This window comes from Centropristis striata, chromosome 3, assembly GCF_030273125.1.
Source record: "Centropristis striata isolate RG_2023a ecotype Rhode Island chromosome 3, C.striata_1.0, whole genome shotgun sequence".
NCBI lineage: Eukaryota > Metazoa > Chordata > Actinopteri > Perciformes > Serranidae > Centropristis > Centropristis striata.
Genome location: NC_081519.1, coordinates 35,439,604 through 35,464,828, shown reverse-complemented (window position 1 = coordinate 35,464,828; position 25,225 = coordinate 35,439,604). Strand labels below are relative to the sequence as shown.

Below are 25,225 nucleotides of genomic sequence, written 5' to 3'. Positions count from 1 at the left end.
CTGTGCCTCTTCCTTTCCTCTCTCTGCAGCTCCGTACTGATGCAGAGAAGCGCTCCCTGGTGGAAAGTGGACTTTCTTGGTACAGCGAGGATGGAAAGGCCGTCCACAAGCTCGACAGTAGCAGCTATGACACGGGGAGTCTCAAGACGGAGGCGCCGAGCAAGTGGAGAAAGAAGCCTCCAAGCCTCAGCGAAGATCCAGGGTGTAAAGGAGAACTGAAGAAGCCTCAAAGCTTGGGTCAGCCAGGGAGTTTCAGGAAAGGTCGTAATCCCCCTATAGGAGTGACCTCTCCCATCACCCATACATCTCAGAGCACGTTGAAAGTTGCAGGTGAGATTCTCATCTGTGTCTTTCTTCATCAGCCTGTTCTCTTCTGTTATTCCTCTCCTTCAATCATTTTGTTTATCTCTGCTGTTTTAAACAGGTTTTAACTACTAAATCTACAGCATATCATCCATTTCCCCATTTGTAAGCTGTATCCAAATGTATAACAGGCTGTTTGTAGAGCAGCCAAGGCGGATATCTGTTTGGTGTCAAGATGAATACAAAAGTGTACCCCTTAGCGTGAGCAAGGTTTTGATTTGTAGCACAGCACAGTATACTGAAGGAAAAAATGCACCATGAAATCCATTTCATTGAGTTAAAAAAAAATCTCAGCTTAAAGCCTGGAGCCATGTTTCTGCTATTATCTCAGAGACAAAACAGTTACTGTACATGTCTGCAGAGTCTCTGTTGCTGCCATATGCAGGAACTAAATTTATTTAATCCCCAACAAAACATGCCATGATTAAATAACAGGTTACATTTATGTTCCAATACCAACATTTCTTGGCCTTTCATTTTAATTTCCTCTGCTTAATTTTAGCTTTAAACATAAGTGATTAAAATTAGATCTGATTGTGTGTATGCTGGCTGTAGTTTTGCAGAGGGAAAAACCCTTTACTCTTATCCTTTAATGGATCTTTCAATCACCACATATTTGCCAGCTCTGCTTTTACTTTAATGATCCATACCGATCGGATTTTGATTGAAATCACATGGATACGTCCTATGATATGGTAAAAAAAAAAATAGGTTGAATTTTGCATTAGACTCTTAAATGAGAGTCAGTTGATGAGTCACATTTGAGGTCATGGGCACATAAAAGCTCTCTAAGTAAATACAGATGTTCCTTGCTTATATTTTATCTCAGCTGGAATGTCTGGAGGATATGTACATTTACTTTGATGTGAAGGTGTCTAGTTAAAGATAAATGATGTGTGACAGTGCTGATTATCCATTATGGTTCCAGTAATTTGAGTGAGGTTGATTTTATTTTTGTACGCCCAAATTTAATGGTTTTACTGGCCCATCAACCCCTTCACTCTGTCCATCCATTTATCATCTATTTTTGAGTAGCTCATTCTGGAAAAACTCTGATGGAAAAACAGAGCAGCCAAAATATTCTTTCTGTTCTTTAAAGACATGTAACTGTTACTGAAATCACCATAATGTTGTTAATTTAACTATACAATGCCTTTCTTTGTGTAGCTCCCAGAAGTGAGAAGCCACTGGATAAATCCAGGATTTCCCTCAAGACTGCTGGTCTACAGCGATCACGCTCAGATGCTGGCAGGGATCATCATGGAGAGCACCGCAAGCCCCCGTCAGGTTTAGTTAAACCCACTGCTGGAGCCTCCTTCGGCTACAAGAAACCACCAACAGCCACCGGTACCGCCACTGTTATGACAGCAGGGGGCGCCACCATCTCCAGTGGCTCTGCTACTGTGGGGAAAACCCCTAAGTCATCTGGCATCCCCGTGAAGCCTGTGGGAGGAGGAATACCCACGGGTCGAAAGAACAGTTTTGATGCCAGCAGCGAGCAGAGCTTCTTGGGGCCGAACGCCCGAAACAGCATTCAGTACCGCAGCCTGCCTCGACCGGCCAAATCGAGCACGCTCAGTGTGATTGGCCGCCCTGCACCTCGGCCTGTCAGCGGTACCATTGACCCCAGTCTGTTGAGTTTGAAACCTGTGCCCATGGCCTCCACGGGCCCCAGGATTAAAGAGCCCAGTAGCTGCAGCAGTAAGATGTCTAATCGAACGTTCACAGGTCCAGTGAACATGACCGACCGAGAGAAGGAGAAGGAGAGAGCCAAGGCCAAGGCTGACATGGACTGTGGTTCTCTGAAAGGAGAGTCTCAGTCCACAGGAGAGTCCACTGTGAAGCTCCACGGCCTGAGAAGGACCAGCAGCAGCAAATACCCTGAACTGTCATCACCCACCACACCAAGGTGTCTCATTTAAATGTCATTTTAAAGAGTTAGTCACCCAACTTGCAAAAAATATGATACATAATAATCAAGAGGTGTTCAGTTTTACCTCAATGTTTTATTTATGGTGCAGTGGTTTTCAACCAGGGGTTCTTGAGGGGGTTCCAGGGGGTTGCCCAGAAAATGGGGAATAGTTTATTTTTGCTATTTCACTAATTCACTATAGAAAGATGAGTTCAGTGTGAATAAGTGTTGATCATACGTTTACTTCCTTTATGCTTGTCTCCTCAATTGTAGTTAACAACTATAAAATTCTGGTCTTAATCATATCTAACAACCAGAAAATCCAGACACAGGCCCCTGAAGCATATCTCATCAAGTGGGGGTCTGCAACCTAATGTCAATCAATTTAGGGGTCCTTGAAAAGGTTGAGAGCCTCTGCTCTAGTGCTATCCAGCCATACAGGCACAGCAACTTTGGTTTTATATGCTCAGTATTTTTGTTGCCCTCCAAACACTACCACAATACAATAAAAGTAAATTGAATTTCATTTGAGACGCCTAAACATAAAAAGAATCACATCTTTAACAAATCAACGGCAATATCTCTTTCCACAAACAGTGTTACTCTAAATAATCCCTGGAGTTTACTATGAATGGTTTAGAGTAATGGGAACATTGTCTCTTTGGATTAATGTTGCTGTTAAAATTTAAAGTCAAAATCTTTTAGACAGATTCTTTGGAACCTTGACAAATACAGCCACAGCTATCTGCCTGACTATATATGGCTAGAGTCAGAGAAGTTTGAAAATTAAGTGCCTGGTTTCTCTATTTTAACATCTTTTTTTTATGTCTGTTCCTCAGGATGCTGAACACTAAGTCTCTGGGTCGTCCACCCAGCTTGGCTCACTTGGACAAGGTCAACTCCAACAGCCTTGACTCCTGTGTGACCATCCAGGACCTCCCGCCCAAAGTCCCCCCATATTCCAAGCTGCAGGACTTGGCTGGTTCCCACACCTCCTCCCGCCTAACCCCGAGCCCAGCGCCTGTGCTCCACATCGATTCCCCTGGCTCGTACACCAGCGAGAGCCTGAGTCTGAGTGGATCCCCGCTGCTCTACCCCAAGCTGTCTGGCATGCACCGCAGCATGGAGTCCCTGCCTCTCCAGATGAGTGTGCCTTCCAGTGCAAGGTTTGTCAGAACTGAGATCCATGACAAGGAAGAGAGGGGTGCGGGAACCTGGGGAGCCGGAAGCAGGACATCCCTAAACCTCACGGATAGGTAAATCTTGACTCATTATATATATAATTTTGATGTATCAAAGGTGTAAATAGGGAAAAAAAAGAATAAAAGATAAGGGATAATTGAGTAAGAAGCTGCTCAAGGTCAATTTTCCATCTTCTCACAAATCCAATTCTGGTAGAAGTAACTGCATTTATCCCAGCTAAACCAAATGTCCAGTTGGCAGTTGAACCCCTGTTTCAGTATGAAGACATTTAACTCTGGACTTCAAGTTTATTACCAGCAGACATTCCAGCCAACCATATTTTATGTGCCTTTTCCGGGAACAGAAACTCTGAGGTGTCATTTAGAAGATGGAGGGCTGAATCCATCGGAAAATTACTCCCTGTCAAGGTGGAGATGGTCCGAATTACTTCCTGCCAAAAAAATGTACTTTTAAGCTATCCCACGCTGTGTGTATGAAAGTGCCCAGTGTGCCATATGGGCAAGATGTACAAAACGGATTAGAAGACGAAACCCGGGTGTTGTGCGGTCCTATGACAAAACTTAGATTAATGACAGCGTTTGTGTGAGGCTTTGAGAAAAAACATTTCTGCAAGAATTATCCACATAGCTGTTTATTCTCTATTAATAATGTTTTTATTCTCTTTTTTCTTTACAGCTTGCAAACAGACAGAAATACCTTACCGAAGAAAGGCTTAGAGTAAGTCAAAACAAATATCGTCCAAGCATCTATTTTAAAATCTTACACTGTGATGTATGTTTGAAGTTTAAATGACCTCTCTTTTCTCAGACGCTATGGCTCAAGCCTGTCAGATAGTGACGGCAAACCGGGACGGCGCCACTCCCACACCATAGTCAGCATGACAGAGAGCGATAGCCCCCCTCAGCTGCCTTCTCCCACCCGCCCTCTCCACCCCTCCTCCTGCAAGGTTCCTCTCACCAACGTGGGTGAGTCTGATTGCTGCTTTTGGCTGCCAAGTTCTAAAAAAACTCACTGTTTGAGCCTTGAAACTAATGAGCCTTGAGGTCTTTGATAAGCCATCCATCTTATCGGTGATTATTATTGAGGACAGGGATATTAAGTTCACACTGAGAAGAAAGTCTATCATCGTCTTTTACAGTTAATAAATGTTGCCACCAGTTATCAATATCAGATCCAGTTAAGTCTGAATGATGGGAAATTAGTCTTGTATCAAATCTGACTATGTTAATATTACAAACCCATGTCATCTGCATCCATTAAGACTTGAGTTTAAGTCTGAAATATGCTGGAGATGGAGGCCATAGGGGGTCATGTCAGGCTATATTTATCCCTTTGACTGTTGTGGAACCATAGTGTTGCCTTTCACTGAGTCATCAGAACAAGGGTGCTATACCTAGACGTACTGAGTGTGTGTGAGTGAGTGTGTGTGAGAGAGAGCTAGTGATAGCTTGTTGCTCTACAGCACTGCACCCTGCAGTTTTATCTGTGCCACTCACTGTCTTTACACACATCTTTTTTTTTATGATAGTTGCCCCAATTTCTAGCGGCACCCCGAGGATATCACGCTCCAACAGCATAGGCCCCCCCAGTGAGTCAGCCAGCAATCTCTATGGATCCTCCCCTCTGGGCAGCAGTATGTCCCTGGCTGACCGGCCAAAAAGCATGATGCGGTGTGGGTCTTTCCGTGAACCAGGGGATGATGGTGAGAGCCACTCAGCCGGCCCTCCTGCAGGGGAGTTGCCCAACATGGCCTCAAATGAAACAAAGCTGTTCACTCATACAGCATGCAATCTATTAAGCAAAATGACAGGAGGACATTTGTTTGCATGAACAGGAAAAGTGGAGAGGAGTCTTGGTTCCTTCATTTTAGATTAATAGTGAGTAATATATTTGAGCCACTATCTCTGGCTCAAATGTAAACAAAACAGAAGACCCTCCACCAATAATTTAAACCTGCTTTCACTTGCAGATAATTTGCAGTTGTTCACATTCTACCACTAAGTGTATTTCAGTGTGATAACAAAGGCTTATTTACATCTAGGTCTTAAATCATGTCTGTGAATCTGCCTGTTATTGACACAAATAGTTTATGCACAGCTTTAGACATTGATTTGTGACAGGAGATAGCAGGGATTACTTGCATTTCTTTAGTACCTGGTTAGCCTGGTAAATTACCTTAAAGGGACAGTTAAGTCCAAAATCAAATGTAAATATATTTCCTCTTCCCTGTAGTGCTCTAATTATTTGGTTGGAGTTGCAGACTGTTGAAGATATCATAGTCTGCCTTCTCTCAAATATAATGGAACTAGCTGGCTTGTGGTAATCCAATGAGAAAAAAAATCATTTGAAAAACTGAACAGAAAGGTCTTTCAGTAGCTTTTTGTAGTTTTTAGGCATTTTAAACTCAGAACAATACAATCTAGATTAATAAATAGTACTACAGGTAAGACAAAAATATGCATTTTTGATTATGAGGTGAACTGTCTCTTTAAATAAAAATCAGTTACTTGTAATATTAAGTCAAATCTCTTCCTTGCCTGTTTCAGTGCATGGCTCTGTGCTCTCTTTGGCATCCAACGCTTCATCCAACTATTCCTCGGTGAGTAGATCACGATATCCAGAGTATAATGTTACTTTTGCTGGAGTTTAGCGCATTGTGACTTAAGTTTACACACTGACCTGTCTTCAAGAAGCAAAGTGATCATTTAGAAATGCGTGTACCCCATAGAATCATTTTCTCCAAAACAACCCATACATGCAAATAGCCCGAATCATAATGATTCATGAACCTTTGGACTGTTTGAATCTTGTATTCCTTATATGAAGTTACCTCAAGGCCTTCCCTAGTTGGTTTCAAACCTCTTACTGACTTGGTACTGCATTCTGTGATTGGACAACTAAAGATATTTAGTACCTATTCCAAATATTTGTTTTGTCCCTCTAAAACGTCTGTGAGGTCGATTTTACTGTGGATAAGTCGTTGTCGTAACTGCCCCTAAAGCAAATGCTACCTTGTCCCTCATTGTTGTTCATTTGCTTTCACCATGCCTTCTTCAGAATGAGGAGAGGATACAAGGGGAGGTAAGGCGAACGTGCCCTGACTCTTCAACTCACATTGTGCCTTTTCTCTGCATCATCTGTCAGTCATTTCCTGTTGAAACAGGTCCATTTATCAGATGATGTTATCAGTGAAGTCTGTGACCACGGGTCTCTTAACACAGGATCTCATAACTTTGTTCATTTTGTTTTATCTCTAATATTTTTTTAGGACCATCTGCTAACATTTAATAAAGTCATTCTCAGACCTCATAAAACTCCCAGTGCATGAGAAAGTGGTAAAAATCCATCGTCATCCCTTGATTAAACATTTTTGGTTTGGAGTGTATTTACCCACAGTCATTTCACTTTGCTTTTTTTGTTAACCTAACAGAACAACACATTTCAATATGTTTCTGCATCATCATAATCAAAACTTTATCAATATCCTCAACACTTCTGGCTTTTTGTCTGAGGTATTGTTTAATACTGCTGGTGTTTTCTTTCCAATTTGTCAACAGCAAATCCGCAAGTTGAGGCGAGAGCTGGAGTCTTCCCAGGAAAAGGTTGCTGACTTGACCATGCAGCTAAGTGCCAACGTGTGTATGACTTTTAATTATTTTTATTTTCCCCTTGATTCCCATTTGGCCTCTTCGTAAGCTTATTTGTTTATGTGTCAGAGGCATGTCATCTTTTAACAGTGTGATTGATTCAATTGTAGGTTATACCTCCTCTAAGTTATTGAGTTTGTACCCCTCATCAACAGAGAAACATAAACCCCATTTAACAGCTGTAATTAATATCTGCCCTGCATTTTCCTGAGGGTGAGATGTGGGGAAGATATGGTGTGAATCCTTGCTCACTTAAGAAAATGAGGATCACTATAGATGACTGGATGCCGAGGCAAAGCTCTAGCCTTTGATTCAAAGGGAGTAAGAGTAAGGACATCTGGTCAAAACAAATCCACATAACCAACCTACCCAACACTTGGGGCTTTTTTAAGTGATATTTTGAGCATTTTATGCCTTTGTTTGATAGCTGACAGTAGGATTAGGACAGGAAATGAAAGGGAAAACAAAAACAACATGCAAAAAAAAAGGTCCCCAGTTGTGGTTCATGGTCAGCTTGTGAACCACAAGGCCATTTTTGTCCTAAAGCAGACGTGCCAAAGTTCCAATTCCTTCACTGCCACTCGCATCTTTCCACTGTCGCTATAATCCTTCAGCTCTGGAACTTTCATAGACATCAGATTAACCTTAACCCTTCACTTGCTTTTAACCGATTAAACAAGCTGCAACATTTTCAGCCCCTGCTTCCTCTTATAGTCTCACCCTGCAGCTTCTAGATGCTTCAGTCTGGCTGTTTCAATAATACTCATCCTATCCACTAATAGAGAGATAGTATGACCTGTCTCCTGTTTACCTGCTGCTTAACTAATCAACTAACCTGGTTCTGTACACAATGTGTGAGTGATTGTATGAAGCCTATCAGTGTGTGTGTTTCTTCCTGGATATGGGTTTTACTGTACATGAAGTTTGCTCTCACATTAAACATCACTGTCCCTCTCTTTTACATTCTTGGATGTATTGACTGATGGATTCACTGCTTCCCCCTGCCTGAATCCCGCTGACCCCGCACCTTGGGATGCTGGGTGTAGCAGCTAGGCCAGGTTTGTTGGACTGTTGCTTCCGGAGAGATCTCTGTCGTTTCTGCATGATTCTGAGTGGACGTCGAGTCGCTGTCATCTGCTGTCATTGCTAATTAACCCAAAAACTTTCTCAGCACCAACTTCTGAATATTCCTGATAGTTTTCTTAGATGTCAGAATTAGGTAACTAATTGATTAGTCGATAAATACAAAAATAACCGGCAAATACTTTGATAATAGATGCATACAAAAATGGTATAAAATGCTGTTTTCAGCAAAAGAGGAACCCAAACCCAACAATAATCTGACCCATCATTCCAAAATACCATCATGGCAAATTTGTTATTTCTACTACAAGTCATTCTGAAGATGTCAGCCATAGAAGATTTCTAAACATTCACTCCATCACCAACAGAAATAGTGTGAGACAGCACCCTCGCCTAAAGGTCAAACATGCTACATGAAGTTGGCGAGGTTTGTCCCCCAGCGTCACACCCCTGCCCCCCCTCACCACAACTACCCAAACGTCCTCTTTCATCTCTGACATCATCCACAGCTGTCCACTCCTCCATCCCCTCCCTCCTCCTCTCCCAGCGGATGGAGAAAGCCATTTGCTTGATGTGCTGTGAGCGTGTGAGGCTGCAGACCGATTCGATGCAGCCGGTGACTCATACCTGTCTGCTCTCTCAACCCCTCCCACCCACTCTCTCTGTGTCTCTGTCTCTGCCTCCTTCTTCCTCTGTGTCCTCCTCTAAAGGCCAATCTGGTGGCAGCGTTTGAGCAGAGTTTGGCGCTGATGACGGCGCGCCTGCAGACCCTGTCGGTCTCCTCGGATCAAAAGGTATCTTGGTGATACATGTGAATGTAATGCCACCTGAGACACGTGATAGTTTCCATATACAAGGAAAAGTTCATGACACTTAAAGAAACAAGAGTTCAACATTGTAAAGTAATAATTGGGTTACTACATTCACCAAAAACATGATGGTAATGATAAACTATAAGTCTTCATATTAGATCCTGGCAGTTTTGGCTGGGAATTTAATTAACATTTTACAGTATTTTCAGTTATGATTTTAGCTCTCAACCATTACGAAAAAAGACAAGATAAAAATTATTATTGTGATACATTCTTTTTCACAATGATGCTTTAGTTTTATCTTGTATATATTAGACGGTCAGTCATGAAGTTGGAATACATTTTTTTTTTACCTCTTTCCATGAAATGATTGTGACAATGTGATTTGTTCCTGACAGATAAAGTGTACTGTATATCTTCTCAAAACTTAATAAATCAATCTCTTCCAACCATATCGAATGATAAAACCACAACAGAGGATTGTGTCTGAAAACAAAATTATACCAACTTTATGGACGACCATGTATTTAAAGTAAACTCAATAAACGCAGGATGTTTCTTAAGTAAATTAGTATTTGTGTTAAATAATTGTGATCTCAATGTTGACCAAAATAATTGTAATTGTATTTTTTGCCACAATTGATCAAAGGTTTGAATAACAGGATTTCTATATTGTCATCAGCCACTCAGCACAGCCTGTCATCTATGCTGAAAGCAGATAAACATTTCACTATCCTCAGTTTAGAAAAATCTTGGTTCAGTTACCAGTATGTAAGCTAACATGAATATGTATCGGTATTTTCTCTCTTCAGGACTCTGAGCTCAATGAGCTGAAGGATACCATCGACGTTCTGAGGGCCAAAAACACAGAAGCTCAAGAAATCATTCACGGAGCTCTCAGTAGCCAGGACATGGAACCTAAAGGTACAGAATGTGTTGGGGAAACACAAGCAGAGATAATGTTTGAATGTCTAAAGCTTCCCTCCAAATATTCAATATACTCTCTTTTCTCCTGGTGTTCAGAGCCACTGATCAATCGCCAGAACTCCTCAGAAAGCATCTCTAGCCTCGCCAGCACCGCCAGCCACTCCAGCATGAGTAGTCTTAAAGAGCAGGAGGCCAAGAAGAAGAAGAAGAAGAGCTGGGTGAGAAATCTAGAGGTTGCACTGATTAGAAATACTGTTCTGCTATCAGAGTTTCATCTTCAGGTGTCCTGAGATGCTGACGCTCCCCCAAATAAATTCAGATTTATTTCCTGGTGGTTTATGACTCCGATGTTTTCTTCAGATCATTAGAGAAAAGGATGGAAGCAACCAAACCATTTTTAGTATTGAATTTAAAAGTTCAGCTTGTCTGGACGTGTAATTGTTGATGTCATCAATGCCAAATTTATCATACTTTGAGCAGATTTAGTGGTTAGTAGTCTTGATTAGCCCAAGGTTATAAAATGTAGATTTTATTTATATATTTTTTGTCACAAGCTCATACTGGAGTAAAATGCAGGATGCTATAAAGGCTTGTGTAAAACAAAGAATAAATATAAGAATAAAAATGAAAATAAATCATATATGATGACGAATTATAAACATGTGTACTAAAAGTATAAATATAATATATTGGCTTGGTGTGTAGGTGAGTTCTTTTTATTATGTTGTATTTGATCTGAAAAAAACAAAAGCCAGTCAGCTGCTGCTCTGGTTTGTTTTCCTGCATGTGTGTGCGTCATTCTTGTCCTATCTTGTTCCAAATCTGTTAATAAGTATGACTCTGGTCTCTCCCTCATGCTGCCCTGCTTTTTATTTTAGGTCTTTGAGGTGAGTGTTGTTGCTACAATAAATAAACCCTAATAACCCCCCACTCCCCTTCTCTAGCCTGCATGCACGTTACCAGTTGTACTTGTTAAATATTTGGAAACATTCTGTTGTCTGTGTCTTTACAAACTTTATTTACAGAATCACTTTTGTCTTGTTTGGATTTTATTAAACTGTAAAATTAAATTACAGAAACATGGTTTTATTGCTGATGTAATCTGTATGGCATTAGCCAGCACTGTTTCACTGTAGGCATCAAATGCTTCAGTGAAGATAAGTAATACTGTTGTATAAACTTTACATGGAAAATTGATTTTCAGGAACTATTTTGTAGATGATCTCATTACATTCACACATCTCAAGTTTTTTGTGCAATGTGCATCATCGACTGATGTGTTTTGTTTTATCCATTTGAATTCCTGCAAATTTTGCATATCGCGAAGTTAGGGTTGGACATGTTAACCTTTTAAAGCCCACCAGCAACAACTTTAAACTGTATACTAAATATATATAGATGTTTCTTTTCAAATAAAGCCTCATACATGTGTTTTGGCCTCACAGTTCTTCTGTCTGAAGCTTTTTTGTTTGAATATGCCAGCAGGTGAAAATTCCAATAAAAGGGAATATGTTGGTTAAATTAGGTGTCTAAATAAATTAAGACTAAAAAAACAGAGTGCACTAGAAGGTTAACAGGAAACAAGTGGGGCTGACAACTCTCATTGTCAAACATGGTGTATCTAATGGGAGCAGCTCAACACCAGTACTATCAAGAATTACGTGTTAACTGTATTCTACTCTTGTGTCGTTTTTTGACACGTTATTCATTTCAGTCTCATTTTTCTACTCTGTGCAGTTACGCAGCTCCTTTAACAAGGCCTTCAGTAAGAAGGGCTCCAAGCCATCAGGACCGTATGCTGACATCGAGGAAATTTCCACCCCAGAATCCTCTGCACCTTCTTCCCCCAAGGTCCACCATATTGGAGACAGTGCTCCATCATCATTGAAAACCTCAGCCTCTGCATTATCGTCAGGGTAAGCCTCTCCATACAATCAGCTTTTTAAGTAGACAGTACAGTAAATCACAGCAGTAAATGTTTTTAATCATGTTAAAAGATTTCATAGTCAAAACCTGATTTAGATAGACAGTAAATTATAACAACACTCCATGCTGGCTGCATACATTTGTAACTCTATCTTTGTGTATTTAAAGAAAATAAAGTAGTAGTTCTAATATAGCTGTGGACCTTAATGTTTCTAGCTGTCAGTCTGATGATCCCTGCTACCTTCACACATCTCTGAAGTTGTCTTATTTGAACTGAATATCTCCAGGCTCTGTGAAGAAGGTGAGGTCGAGGATGATAAGGTTGTAACAGAACTGCGTTCAGAGCTGTGGGAGAAGGAGCGCAAACTGACAGACATCCGCCTGGAGGCTCTAAGCTCTGCCCATCAGCTGGAGCAGCTGCAGGACGCCATGAACAACATGATGGTATGTGTGATATGTTCTTTTGATATTTGAAGATATTTATTTTTTTTACTTCCAAGAAATGTCCTTGCTATAAACTTGGTTTAAGAGTCTCTGCAGTTAACTTTTAATCCTCCGCACTGTGTAAAGATATTTGGAGAAGGTCAAAGTAAAAAAAAAAGGTCAAGTAAAATAGATTAGGAAAACATGAATTTGCACTTGAATGAGAGTATTTATTGCACCACAATAAATGTAATAAACTGCAACAAATATAATAATTGCACTAGTATTATTGCAATTACTGCAATGGAATAAATGTAATTATTGCACAAGAATAAATTGTATTACTGCACTAGAATAAATAGAATTTTTTTACTATAATAAATGTAATTATTGGACAAGAATACATGTAATTATTATACGACTATAAATGTAATTAATGCACAAAATATAAATGTTTAGCCTCAAAAGACATCATCATCATATTGCATGTGAAAGGTTATTCAGTGCTATGTGTTTAACCTTAATTATTCTAACAATATTTCCTTCAGTATTAGAAATCTGTTAACATGCACTCAGAAAAAGTCACCACTGCAATTGTACTACTGTGATCTATAAAAAGACTGTAACACTTGTGATTTTGTCTTTAGTCGACAGTGGAGAACCTGAAGGCTGAGAACGACAATCTGAAGACAGGCGGTCTGTCCCCCTGTCCTTCTCCTGGACCTACCAGCTCCGTCTCCCAGTCCTCAGGTCTCACTGCTCTGGGAAGCTCATCACCTCGACAGTCCCTAGCCGTGCACATGCCTAAAAGCTACAGCAGGGGGCTGAGTGAGGGGGGCTCAGGTACAGTTTATTCTCTGCTGTCACCACTGCATTAGCTGTTCCTGAACCTACAGTGTTAATTGACAACTGAAATGATTGGAGTGCATTGCTTGAAACACATTTATCATTTTAATACTCTGACAGGATAAAATTACACTCAAATGTTGTTTATTTGCTGTAGAACGTGTTGGGATCTGTCCAGCTTCCATTTCTAATGTGATCAGAAATTCAGGAACCACAAATCTTTTGATTGAAAGCTGCGTCCACACACATTTAGGGGTGCTTAATCAGGTTTCGTCTCTGTCGTGAAGTGTTTATCTGAGGAGTTTAACAGTCTTATTTATCCAAATCTTGACTGAGTGCAAATCCTCATGTCTGTCTGTTTATCAGACTAAATTTGGACCCGTCTGTCTGTCTGTCTCTATTGCTGTGATCCAGTTTTGCTTTTTGTGTTTCGCAACTCTTCTTTACGTCGAACGTGCATTTAGTTACATTGACCTGTGAGCTGTCCTCATCATCAACCAAAACATAAACTCAGATGCCCCCATGGCAGCAGATGAACTCATCAGTTCAACAACATCAAGCTCTCCTTTTCTGGAAATGGCAACAGTTCTAGATTATTTTAATCAAATGCATGCAAGCCTTACACTGTCAACACTCGTACATTTATGTGACTTGCATACTTTTTATTTCTATAATGACAATGTTTTGCACGTGTTGAGCCCGTTAGTGAAGCTAAACCAGAGTTGTGATCAGTGAGGAGAGTCAAGGTTCTGGCCCCTCTATATACTGTTTTTGAGTAATGGATAAAATCCCAGGCTTTTATTCTGTAAATCAGATTTCTTTGGTAACACATTTGTGTTGTTTTTTTAAACCTTCCCAACTTATTTTGCACATCAAACCATTACACAATGGCTTTTAATCAGCATTCTGTACTTTACACAGTGCTGATTGACCAAAAACAAAACCCCTTTGTTTCTGTTTCTGTTCTCTTTATTCCTCAGCAGATGTCTACTCTGCAGATTCTCTCAGTCTTTCCTCACAGAGGGATGATCACCGCGTTAGGGTAGTGATCTGTGTTGCAGATTTACACGTATTCAAAGATGTAAGTATGTTGCTTGTCATCATTCCCTCTTCAGGCTAATAACCACGGAGTTGAATCTCTGTATAACCTGTTTGTTGTTGTATTATCAACAGGAAGTTAAACAGCAGGATTTCTTCGTCGGCACTGTCCGGGTGAATGGCAGGATGGACTGGCCCATGCTGGATTCAGCTGTCAGCCAGGCTTTCAAGGCGAGTCTCCTTCCTCTGATGACTTTGTCCATTGTGACCCTGTTCAAGGACTGAATGTACAGTTTCCATCAAGCATGATTCAGCTGTCACCTTAAATTTAGCACGTGCTTACTTCAAAGAGTTCCAGATTCAGAAATAGCATATGGAATCACGTTCTTGATTTATGAAAAAGTACCGAGCTCTTAAACATCACAAGGGGCACTGTCCCTTGACTTATTAACTCAGTTCTATTATTCTGTTCATCTAATTGCAGGTGTACATTGCCAAGGTGGACCCCACTTCTAGCCTGGGCCTGTCCACAGACTCCATCTACAGCTACAGCATGGGCCACATTAAGAGAGTTCTGGGAGGAGAAGCTCCAGAGACACAGCCCTCTCGCTGCATGTCCCGAGGCCCCAGTAGCATCACAGTGGCCCTGAAAGGTCAGTGGAGAATTCTGACATATAAGATCATTGAAGGTGTAACATTTTATTATATTTATTTTATTTTTATTTTATTTTATTATATTTTATGTATATATATATATATGTATATATGTGTATGTATGTATGTATGTATATATGAATGGATATATATATATATATATATGTATATGTATGTGTGTGTATATATATATATATATATATATATATATATATATATATATATACTTTCCATTGTCATTATTGACTTTTACTTTTTTATTTTTTCATTATTATTATATATATCTTTTTATCTTCTTACCTTACCGTATATCTAATTTATTTCTAACCTGCCTCCAGTGTTTCCTCACTGCTCCATGTTGAGATGGCGCTTCCTCAGTTCCTCAGTTTGTGCTTTGTTTTTAATAGGATGGGGATGGGCGGAGGGTGTTTGTTTCTATGTTTTGTTATCTTTTTATTATCATTATTTTATTTTCTCCTTTCTTTTTTATGTAAAGCGCTTTGTGTTGCATCTCGCTTGTATGAAAAGTGCTATACAAATAAAGTCTGATTGATTGATTGATTGATTGAACATTGGACATCAACTTTATACAGATTTGTCCCCTTACATCTAGGGATAAAAGGGATAGTTTGAAATGTTTTTGGAGTGATTTTGCATGAGGTACTTGATGGATAAGTACCATGTACTCAGTGTATTACCTGCAGTAGATGGCGGTTTGCATGCCGCCAGTTTGGAGAAACAGGCAGGAAGTTAAGCAATACTGCTGTGAACAGGGCAGCTGCAAAATGTTATACAAACTTGCTTCAAAAAAATCAAAATATCCCTTTAAACACAAATCTGACTTAAGCATTGTCACAGAAAAACAATTTCCAGTGTCAGAAAGCATTGATTCAGTTCTCACTACAGTGTAAGCTCAAAGGCATTACCGGTATTATGTTAAATCTTCACAAAACTATAAATGTTTTTTTTTTAACCACAAGTCAATCAGTATTTGGAATCATGAGATAAACTTCCTTATGCAACTGTACTCAAATGTTTTTATCCTGCAGTAGATTATGTCAGCTCCCATTTCAAAGTGATCTTTTTATTTCTGAAACCAAATCTTATAAGTGAAAGCTGCGTTCACACACACCGAGATATACTTAATCAGGCTTGTCAGATCATTTGCTTTCGCTATGTTGTGAAGTGTTTCTATGAGGAGTTTATCCAACTCCCCACTAAGTGCAAATCCTCATGTCTGTCTGTTTATCGAACTAAATTTGGCTCATCTGCCTTTATTGCTATTTGATCTACCGTTTCTTATTTTGATTTACAACTTTTCTTTACGTCCAACATGCATTCAGTTACGTTGAGCTGTAATCTGTCCTCGTTAGGGACCAAAACAGAAACTCAAATGACCCCGTGGCAGCAGATGAACTCATCGGTTCAGCAACATTGTGTTTTGCTTCAGGATAAACAGGAAGGAAACCCAGGCACTGCAAAATAGAAGACAGATGTAACAATAAAAATAATAAAAAGCCTTTATTTTAGTGGCTGAACCATTAGAAATGCCAAAATGTCTCAGTCATCGCTTTAGACATTCAGATAAGAGGAAGTCACATGACCCAAAAAATAATATGACAGTCAAATAAATGGGGGGGGGAAACTTGTCATTTCATTTATAGGTTTCAACATATGCTGTGAGTAAACTGGTAAGCCTTTACAAGGAAAAAGAATTACAGAAAACGTGAAGTCCACCCACATTGAGACCAGGATACTTTAATGCATCCAGTCGTTGGATCCAAAAATCTTCCATTTCTTTATTCTTCCTCCAGTCCAAAGGTTTAATGTATTTAATGCCCTCTATTATGATTTCTTTCTCTGTAAATAACCACAGTTCTAGATTTACATGGTCAAATTATGCATACAAACTTAAAATTGCCACAATTACTACAGATTTACGTGACTTGTCTACATTATAGTCCTATATCAGCAGTGTTTTGGTTTGGGAGATGCACATATGTGGGGCCCATCAGTGACTCCAAGCCAGAGCCGTGACCACTGAGGAGGGTCGAGCTTCTGGCCTGATAGTCGACTCCTCCGCACCTCTTGCATGCAGGAATGCAAGAAGCGAAGTGCTGGGAGAGCTGGGAAATCAGCGGCAGCCCAGACAGGGCTCTGGGTAACATGATCTCTGTGCAGCCAGGCCCAGCTGGTCGCCCAGCCTCAGACACGCGGGCCCCATAGATGCTAAGGCGGAACATTAGACTCCTGCAGGCTGGTGGGGGTTGCACAGACTCCCTACACTTGATGCAAAGTTATTTTTAGAGCAAAATGTTTGAACTCCATGTTGCTTGTGAATCACAATATTTTCTTACCTAAGCTCTTCCTGTTCGTATATTCTATTTGTTTTGGATATTAACAGAAATTGTAACAAGCACTTAAATATCAAGTATCAAACAGTTTATCACCCGTTCTAATTCCTGCTGGGTAAATAGCAGATAGTCATCAGGTTTATTGCTAATTACACAGCCCATTTTTATCTTTTTCTCACCATGTTCAGGTTTGAAGGAGAAGTGTGTGGACAGCTTGGTATTTGAGACTCTCATTCCCAAACCCATGATGCAACACTACATCAGTCTGCTGCTCAAACACCGCCGCCTCATCCTGTCTGGGCCGAGCGGGACGGGTAAAAGCTACCTCGCTTCCCGGCTGGCTGAGTACCTGGTGGACCGCAGCGCCCGCGAAGTCACAGAAGGCATCGTGGTCACTTTCAACATGCACCGCCAGTCCTGCAAGGTGACAGAAAGTGATGTTGCATATGATTCTGTAAACACCAGATTATTGTCGGCTGCCTTTCATCACTGTTTCGCTCTCTCTTTTTCACCTCCAGGATCTGCAGCTTTATCTTTCCAACCTGGCCAATCAAATCGATCGGGAAACCAGCACGTCAGAAATACCGCTGGTCGTTATTCTGGATGACATTCATGGGCCTGCTTCCATTAGCGAACTTGTTAATGGCGCTCTCACCTGCAAATATCACAAATGGTACGCTCCACATGCACAGACAGAAAGTAGCTGTCAGAGTTTTTATGGGATAATTTATTGTAACTAATACTGTCCCTGTCTTTTAGTCCTTACATTATTGGAACAAGCAATCAGCCAGTGAAGATGATCGCGAACCACGGCCTCCATCTCAGCTTCAGGTTGGTGAAAGGAACGGGTGTGGAAGTCTTTCCTTCCTCCTGCAGTATTGTCTTGTGGTGGTTGAATTTCTCTAAATTACACTTGAAGTTAGACTTGAAGCTCCCTGGGGAGTAAACAAGTCAATAAAATAAAACATTTCTTGAAGCAGGTCAATAGTAAGCTGGGAGTTAATGTGTTTATATGAGATCTGATACAGTCTGATTTAATACAGTTTGATTTCACTTCTCTGTAAGTGACAGTCATCACTTACTTTTAATGTTTTTAGTCTGAAGTTGACAAACTATGGAATGCCATTCAAGGTAAAATGAAACAAATAATTCAATGTATATGCCTATGAAATAAATACATATGGCTTTAAAATGAATCTTGAAATAAATAAATGAGGCAATAAATATTTAAACACATAAATAGGTTTTTCATTATAAAAATGATGGCTATTCATGCAACATGTTAACCCACTACTGAAAGAGGTATACAAAAATAAATAAAAACATCCTCTATTCCACACCAAAACACCAAAACAAAAACCCCACATCAAAAACAAGGTTCATGGACAAGGTGTCTACAAATTATATACTGTCAAACTGCTTCTGACAGATTTTGCAATAACAGAATGATACTGTCACATTGATGAAGAAAGAGGAAATAGCCATGTGAATTTGAACTAAAAAGACTAAAATCAGAACTTGTTTATGAATTTTCTATTTCTGATATTGGTGGTTTAATTGGGTACCTCAGTCAAAAATATAGGAAGAACCATTTGTAGATTTCAATCCAATTGAAAACCAATAACTTAAACCGTAAACTATGTATTTTAAAATTAAATTTTCTTTTTGCACATGCCTCTTCATCATCTCAGGATGGTGACCTTCTCCAACAATGTGGAGCCAGCCAACGGCTTCCTGGTGCGCTACTTGCACAGGAAGCTGATGGAGTCGGAGGATGAGAGGAGCCTGACCAATGAGGACCTGATCAGGGTTTTGGACTGGGTGCCCAAACTGTGGTATCATCTGCACGCCTTCCTGGAGAAGCACAGCACGTCAGACTTTCTCATCGGTATGAAACATACTCTAAAAGGACAGAGAAGAAACAGCTTTTTTTATTTTGGAGGGAATTTTGAGAACTTTATTCATGTGAATAAAGTAAAAATGTGTTCCTCAGTGTTCTTCTTTCTCCTCCCGTGTCTCCTCAGGCCCTTGCTTTTTCCTGTCCTGTCCAGTCACGGTGGATGAGTTTCGATCGTGGTTCATTGACCTGTGGAACCACTCTATTATTCCTTATCTGCAGGAGGGGGCCAAGGACGGCATCAAGGTCAGAAACCGCAGATAACAAATTCAGAAAATGGTTTCAAGCTTGCATTAAGTTCTTCTTCAGAGTGCTGGTGGCTTCCCCTTTCACAGGAAATGTGGCACTCTAATTTTACCATTGTGGTATGTTGTGACGCTTCAGGTCCACGGCCAGAAGGCGGTATGGGAGGACCCGGTGGAGTGGGTGAGGGGCACGCTGCCTTGGCCATCTGCCCAGCAGGACCAGGCCAAGCTGTTCCACCTGCCTCCGCCCAGCATCGGCTCCAGCAGCCCCGGGCAGCTCTGTGAGGAGAGGCCTCACAAGGAGACTCCACCCAGCTCCATGGAATCTGATCCACTGGTAACAGAGCACTTTGAGATCGTCACGTCAGAGTTATAAGCTTTGTTAAAGGAGACATATTATGAAAAAAAAAATTCCAGCTCGTGTTCACATAGCTTTGGGTGTCTGGAGTTCCTACCAACCTGCAAAGTATGAAATAAGACAATCAGTTTTTATTGGCTGCCTAGAGTATAAAACATGTTTCAACATGCCATTCAGATTTGGTTCCCTTTGCTATGTCATGTGCAGGCCAATTAAAAAATGCCACCTCCTATATGAGTAACTCCATCCACTGCTTGAGAACTTATCCAGCCATATTTTTCTCACAAGCTGATCAGAGCAGACTGGGCTTTTTTCAGGAGTTTAGAGAGACCGACAGGGTGAATACAGGTATATTAGGGCTGGGCAAGAAGTCAATTTGATAATTTATCATCTTTCAATGTAAACATATTGAAATTAAATCATGTAAATCAATATATTGTGATACACATTTACCTTGTCTAAATCCATAATAACAAGCCCACACTCACCTAAAATCTAAAAATCTGTTATGTGTATGTACATGGTCAGCGATTAAGTTGGAATCAAATATTTTTTTACCTCTTTCCTTGCAGTGATTGTGTGAATGAATGTGATTTATTCTTGACAGATAAAGTGTATATCTTCTCAAAATGTTATTAATCTTCCAAACATATCACAATGAAAATAAGACCACAATAACAGATGATTGTATCTGAAAACACAATTATTCCAACTTTATGGGCGGCCGTGTAGATGTTATTTTTCTTTAAGCTCACTTGAAACTGTTTTACACATTTTTCATTTAAGTTCTTAATTAAATTAGAAATTAAATGAGCACTTTTCATCCATCAAATAGTTAATTCACACAAGACTGTACAAAAACTGTTGTTCCCATGTGGCCATTTAATGTAGACCGTTTGTTTATTCAGCAACAATAAAAAAATATATATACTTTGCTATATACTATGATAAATCACAAGATATAAATAGATTTGCAAGCTATAAAATAACCTATATCAGGATAGATTTGGCCATATCGCCCAGCCATAACATATTTTCAGTCAATGTGAGGGTGGGGGTTTCTGAACATTAAATGCATGTAAACATGTTCAAGAAGAAATCCAAGATACAACTATGACCCTTAAAATGAGCATCATGTGTCCCCTTTATATGCTTGAAACTGAAATGGATGCTTTAGTCTTGCTGATTTCTTGATTCTTTCTTCTCTGTTTATAGATGGCAATGCTTTTGAAGCTTCAGGAGGCTGCCAATTACATTGAATCTCCAGACAAAGAAGACCCCAGCCTGCCTAAACTTTGAACACAAAGCTCACACTTCACACTTAGCACTTCAAATTGTCTGCTTTTTTTTCTGTCTGCTGTGATGACGCAGTGCACATTCAGGAAACAAATGATCCCTCAGAAACAGTTAAAGTAGGTTAAAGGTATAACACACACCATTTCATTACATCCAGTATTTTTCAACAGACTGTTCACAAGTATTGAATGAAAAGCTATATTCCATTACGTTCCTGTATATTTGACTGGAAAACTTTCACTTCAGTTCAGATCCCTTTACCACCACGCTAGCACTCGTTAGTGCTTTTAGACCGGTGCTAATAGATCACTTCTCAGCACTTAGACTTCAGGTGATTTCTGCAACAGCACATGCAGTCCATCCCGTGTCGTGCTCAAGTGCATCATGGGACATGGAGTGCTTGTCAACAGGAGCTATTCTCTATTATTACGGTGACTCGTTTTGGAAAAAAGAGTATGACAGCATAAAAAATGCTACTATTTATTGCAAAGTTCCTCGGTACATATCTACTGTATAAGTCTTTGACGGCCAAATCTTATACATATGCAATCCTGAACTTTACAACCTGAGCAGGTGAAACAAAGAAAAATGCCTTAAGAACAAAGACGTCAGTGTCACCTCAACTTCAGCAGAGTTTACTGGTGCTTTCCTTCAATATCACCCCAGCTAAGACAGTCAGGAATCAGCTATTTCTTCAACTTTCTACATTATTTATTTCAATTAATCTTCTTTTTTTTTTTTACAATATCAAATGATAACATATTATAGGAACAGTTATCGGTATATGTTTTACATCTTATTTATCATTTTTATGGCTTATAAGTTGAAAAATTAAACTTGCTGTCATACTCTTTTGCATGAAACAAAACCTCTTTGTCGCTGCACAGTATACAGTATATGTTTTCCAAGCACTTAATTTAGTTTTAGGAGCTGCTATATTGTCAAACAAGTGTCACCAATGCTGCCATATATATCAGGTATTAGATACTTATTACACAGGGAGAATATAACATAACAAAACACCCTCTGATTAAACAGATTGAGCTAAATCTATTTGAATCAAATTCAGATTTTTTTCTATAATATTCATCTAGGAAAGAGTACATTTGTTTCAAATCTTTCCCCCCCCAGTAGTAGAGTAGTTTCTGTATATATTATGTACATACAATCAGGCTACATCGCAGTTATTTTATCTATATTAGTTGGTGCAAATATCTAATATACTGAACCAAATACTGTACTTTAATCATGCATATTGACTGTCATGCTAGTGGTTTAAGTTTAACTATGAATGTATAGAAAAACACTTATAAAAACAACAATTTAACAGTATAAATCATGTAGTAGGTGCTTTTAAAGGCCTTATCACAAAGCTCCACTGCAAAACACTTTACCAATGTCTGAGTAGAGTGACTTTAAAGCTACCTATGCCCATTTTTATTTGCAACATGCACTTCATAAAGAGAAATTAAGAAAATCTTGCTTGTTCTCATCATTTAGGTACATATGGTGCTTTTTAAAAAAATGTCCCGAGCTGTTTTAGTGTTGAATAAAGATCACGTAGACTTTCAGGGTAGGTTAGCAAACAGTTTTGTGTCATGCAGTAGAACTGTCAACGCTAAAAAGTAATGTGAAATAGATCTGGAAGATAATTTCTGATATTTTTTAGGACGTGTTGTTGAAGAAGTGTTGAAGACATTAGACAGTGAAGTCATGTGAGACATTGTGCGGTGTACGCCCATGTTGATGTCGTACGGTATTTATATTCGAGAACACTTTGGGTTCACGACACGGTAACAAAAGTGATTATGGAGAGTCGTCGTCCCACGGCAAAGATTTAAACACTTTTTAAGGTACTTTTATGTCGATTTTTTTTGTAAAGAATGGAGTAAATGGCAGACAAAGTGGTTGTGCAAGTGTTGTCGGAATAATTCATCCCAAACCGTGTCATTGTTTAGGTGCTCAGACTAAACTTCACATGTACATAAATCCTGTAAATGAATGTCAGACCACTTTTATGACAGCTCGATTAGAAAGTTATAAATTGTATCTGAGCTGCTTTTTGCTTCGTTATTGCACAGTTTGCATAAAGGCTGAGAACAAAACTTCAAGCTAGTCCGCAGCTCTGATTGGTCGCTTGTATAAAAAATGATTAAAAATGAATGAATTAAAGACGTCAAAGAGCAAAAAAAGATGCCAAATATCCGGTGACTCTCTCGCCAATTGAGAATAATGTCAATTATTGTAAATATATCGGACAGTATTACCAACCCTGGTCTGTTTCTGCAGGTAAACAAAAGCCATCAGCTCGAGCTTCTCATCTCATTCACTGGTTGTTGTGCCTGTTGCTCTGTAGTAGCTGTGATTTGTGTTTGCTTATTAGTGTATCACGACTATGCAGCAACTTCTACTGGTGTTGGCAATCAGCAAATGTCTGATCCTCACAAGCGAACGCAGTGTGTTTTCATCTGGTCTGTCTTTGAGTTCTTAATTTGGACCAAATTGCACCATGGGACAAAAAATGGGAGCTTGTTTTTGTAGCAGGTGGGACTGAGCCTTAAAGAGTGGAGGACTTGTTTGGAGTTGCATTTAGAACAGGGTTCATAGATAGGTTCATAGTTTAAGAAAATTAAGCAGTTTGGAAGCTGTTTTATGTGTTTTGTCCTTATGAATGGCAACAAAAGTATCATAAGTGGATTTGTAAGTGGTCCAATGACGATAAACAAACAAAAAAAAGGTTTAAAAATCTAATTATGAGCCTGAAATAGTTGGCAAGAATCAGCACTTCACTGTTTGTTAATTTTATGTAGAATCAAACCAGATAACGAGATGAATCTGATCATTTGGGCCAATACAGGTTGCTGAATAGTCATATTTTTGCAAAGCTTGTTGTGGACTAAACTAAGATTTAAAAAAATGTTATGCGGTATCTAATGTCACTGACGTGCAAATGTTAAGGGTTTCTAAGTGTTGTAAATGCATGTAAACTTGCTGTGTGATGAGAAAAAATGTTAACATTAATGTATTGTTTAGGAAAATCATTCTAGATAATGTTTTCCTTTTTAATACTCAAAATATTTGATATTTCTTTTTTCTTTTTTTTCTAAGGAATCCTTTGTAAAACTTAATTTCTCTATTTTGTACAGGGCATCATTGTAAAGATTGTAAATAGGGTCGGCATTCTGGATGCGGCAACAATCATTGAGGAGGGGAAACATTTAAAAAAAAAATCATCCTTGAGAGAAAGGTTATATTTGTTCAGAGTTGGATCCTGTAAATGGATAAGGCATGTTTCTGAAGGCTTTCATCCACCTATCACTGGTTGTTGGAATCAATAAAATACATGTTATATTTATTCTGTTGCTTCTTGTGTGTCTGGTTGACGGTGCTGTTAGTTGGTAAAATATAGTGTTTATATGTATTTTATTGCAATTGCTTTAAGTAATAATGAATGTTTTAAGGTAGATCTTTTTTTTTCAGCAAAGCACTTCGTACGAGACAGAGAACATACAGCAGACCTGCTCATCAAATCAAATCAATCAAATCAAAATTACTTTATTTACCCCCGAGGGGAAATTCAGTTAGTCTGTTAGAATGAGACAGCCTGATGGCTGTAGGAGCGAAGGCTCTTTTGTATCTCTCCGTCCTGCAACACAGAGAGAGCGGAGCCATCCACTGCTGTTTTTTTGGTCCATAAAGGTTTTGTGTAGCGGATGATCCGGGTATTTCAGGATGGCCTTGAACATCTTGACAGTGCATCTCTCCACCACCTCCTCCAGTGTGAGCCAGCTCTTTAGACCAGTCTGTCCAACCTCCTTGCATCTCTGTGTCTGATGCTGCCTCCCCAGCAGACTGCAGCATAAAACAACACACTACCACCACAGACTGATAAAACATCTGCAGCATTTTACTACACATGTCCAGAGGTCTGAGCTTCCTTAAGAAAAAGAGGCGGCTCTGCCCCTTTTTGTAAAGCGCGTCTGTGATTAGGGACCAGTCCAACTTATTATCCAGGTAAACACCTAGATGCTTATAACTTGGCACCACCTCCATGTCCACCCCACAGGTATTCACTGCCTGAAGGGGGGGGCTTGAACCTGTGGGAATCTATGATAATTTCCTTAGTCTTTGAGGTGTTCAGTAGGAGATAGTTCTTGTGACTCCAGTCACTAAAAGCTTTTATCAGATCCCTATATTCAGATTCCTGTCCATTCCTGATACACGCCACAATAGCAGTGTCG

At 39.6% G+C, this 25,225-nt stretch overlaps 1 protein-coding gene across 3 annotated transcripts in view; it reads left to right on the top strand.

Moving 5' to 3' along the window:
* nav1b (neuron navigator 1b) overlaps window positions 1-24,339 on the top strand; it is a 90,056-nt gene extending 65,717 nt beyond the window's left edge. For 2 of the 3 annotated variants that reach the window (XM_059328912.1, XM_059328914.1), the window contains 26 exons: window positions 30-330; window positions 1,531-2,272; window positions 3,115-3,531; window positions 4,154-4,195; window positions 4,286-4,443; window positions 5,007-5,180; window positions 6,025-6,077; window positions 6,536-6,559; window positions 7,036-7,113; window positions 8,175-8,183; window positions 8,919-9,002; window positions 9,833-9,944; window positions 10,044-10,165; window positions 11,685-11,863; window positions 12,161-12,317; window positions 12,944-13,139; window positions 14,123-14,223; window positions 14,316-14,411; window positions 14,665-14,833; window positions 17,377-17,612; window positions 17,707-17,861; window positions 17,948-18,019; window positions 18,880-19,076; window positions 19,213-19,331; window positions 19,470-19,667; window positions 20,904-24,339. In XM_059328912.1, coding sequence (XP_059184895.1) covers window positions 30-330; window positions 1,531-2,272; window positions 3,115-3,531; window positions 4,154-4,195; window positions 4,286-4,443; window positions 5,007-5,180; window positions 6,025-6,077; window positions 6,536-6,559; window positions 7,036-7,113; window positions 8,175-8,183; window positions 8,919-9,002; window positions 9,833-9,944; window positions 10,044-10,165; window positions 11,685-11,863; window positions 12,161-12,317; window positions 12,944-13,139; window positions 14,123-14,223; window positions 14,316-14,411; window positions 14,665-14,833; window positions 17,377-17,612; window positions 17,707-17,861; window positions 17,948-18,019; window positions 18,880-19,076; window positions 19,213-19,331; window positions 19,470-19,667; window positions 20,904-20,987 — 4,275 coding nt within the window. In that variant the 3' untranslated portion in view covers window positions 20,988-24,339. The remainder of the gene's footprint in view (window positions 1-29; window positions 331-1,530; window positions 2,273-3,114; window positions 3,532-4,153; window positions 4,196-4,285; window positions 4,444-5,006; window positions 5,181-6,024; window positions 6,078-6,535; window positions 6,560-7,035; window positions 7,114-8,174; window positions 8,184-8,918; window positions 9,003-9,832; window positions 9,945-10,043; window positions 10,166-11,684; window positions 11,864-12,160; window positions 12,318-12,943; window positions 13,140-14,122; window positions 14,224-14,315; window positions 14,412-14,664; window positions 14,834-17,376; window positions 17,613-17,706; window positions 17,862-17,947; window positions 18,020-18,879; window positions 19,077-19,212; window positions 19,332-19,469; window positions 19,668-20,903) is intronic. The other variant, XM_059328913.1, reaches the window with a different exon arrangement.
* The last annotated feature ends 886 nt before the right edge of the window (window positions 24,340-25,225 follow it).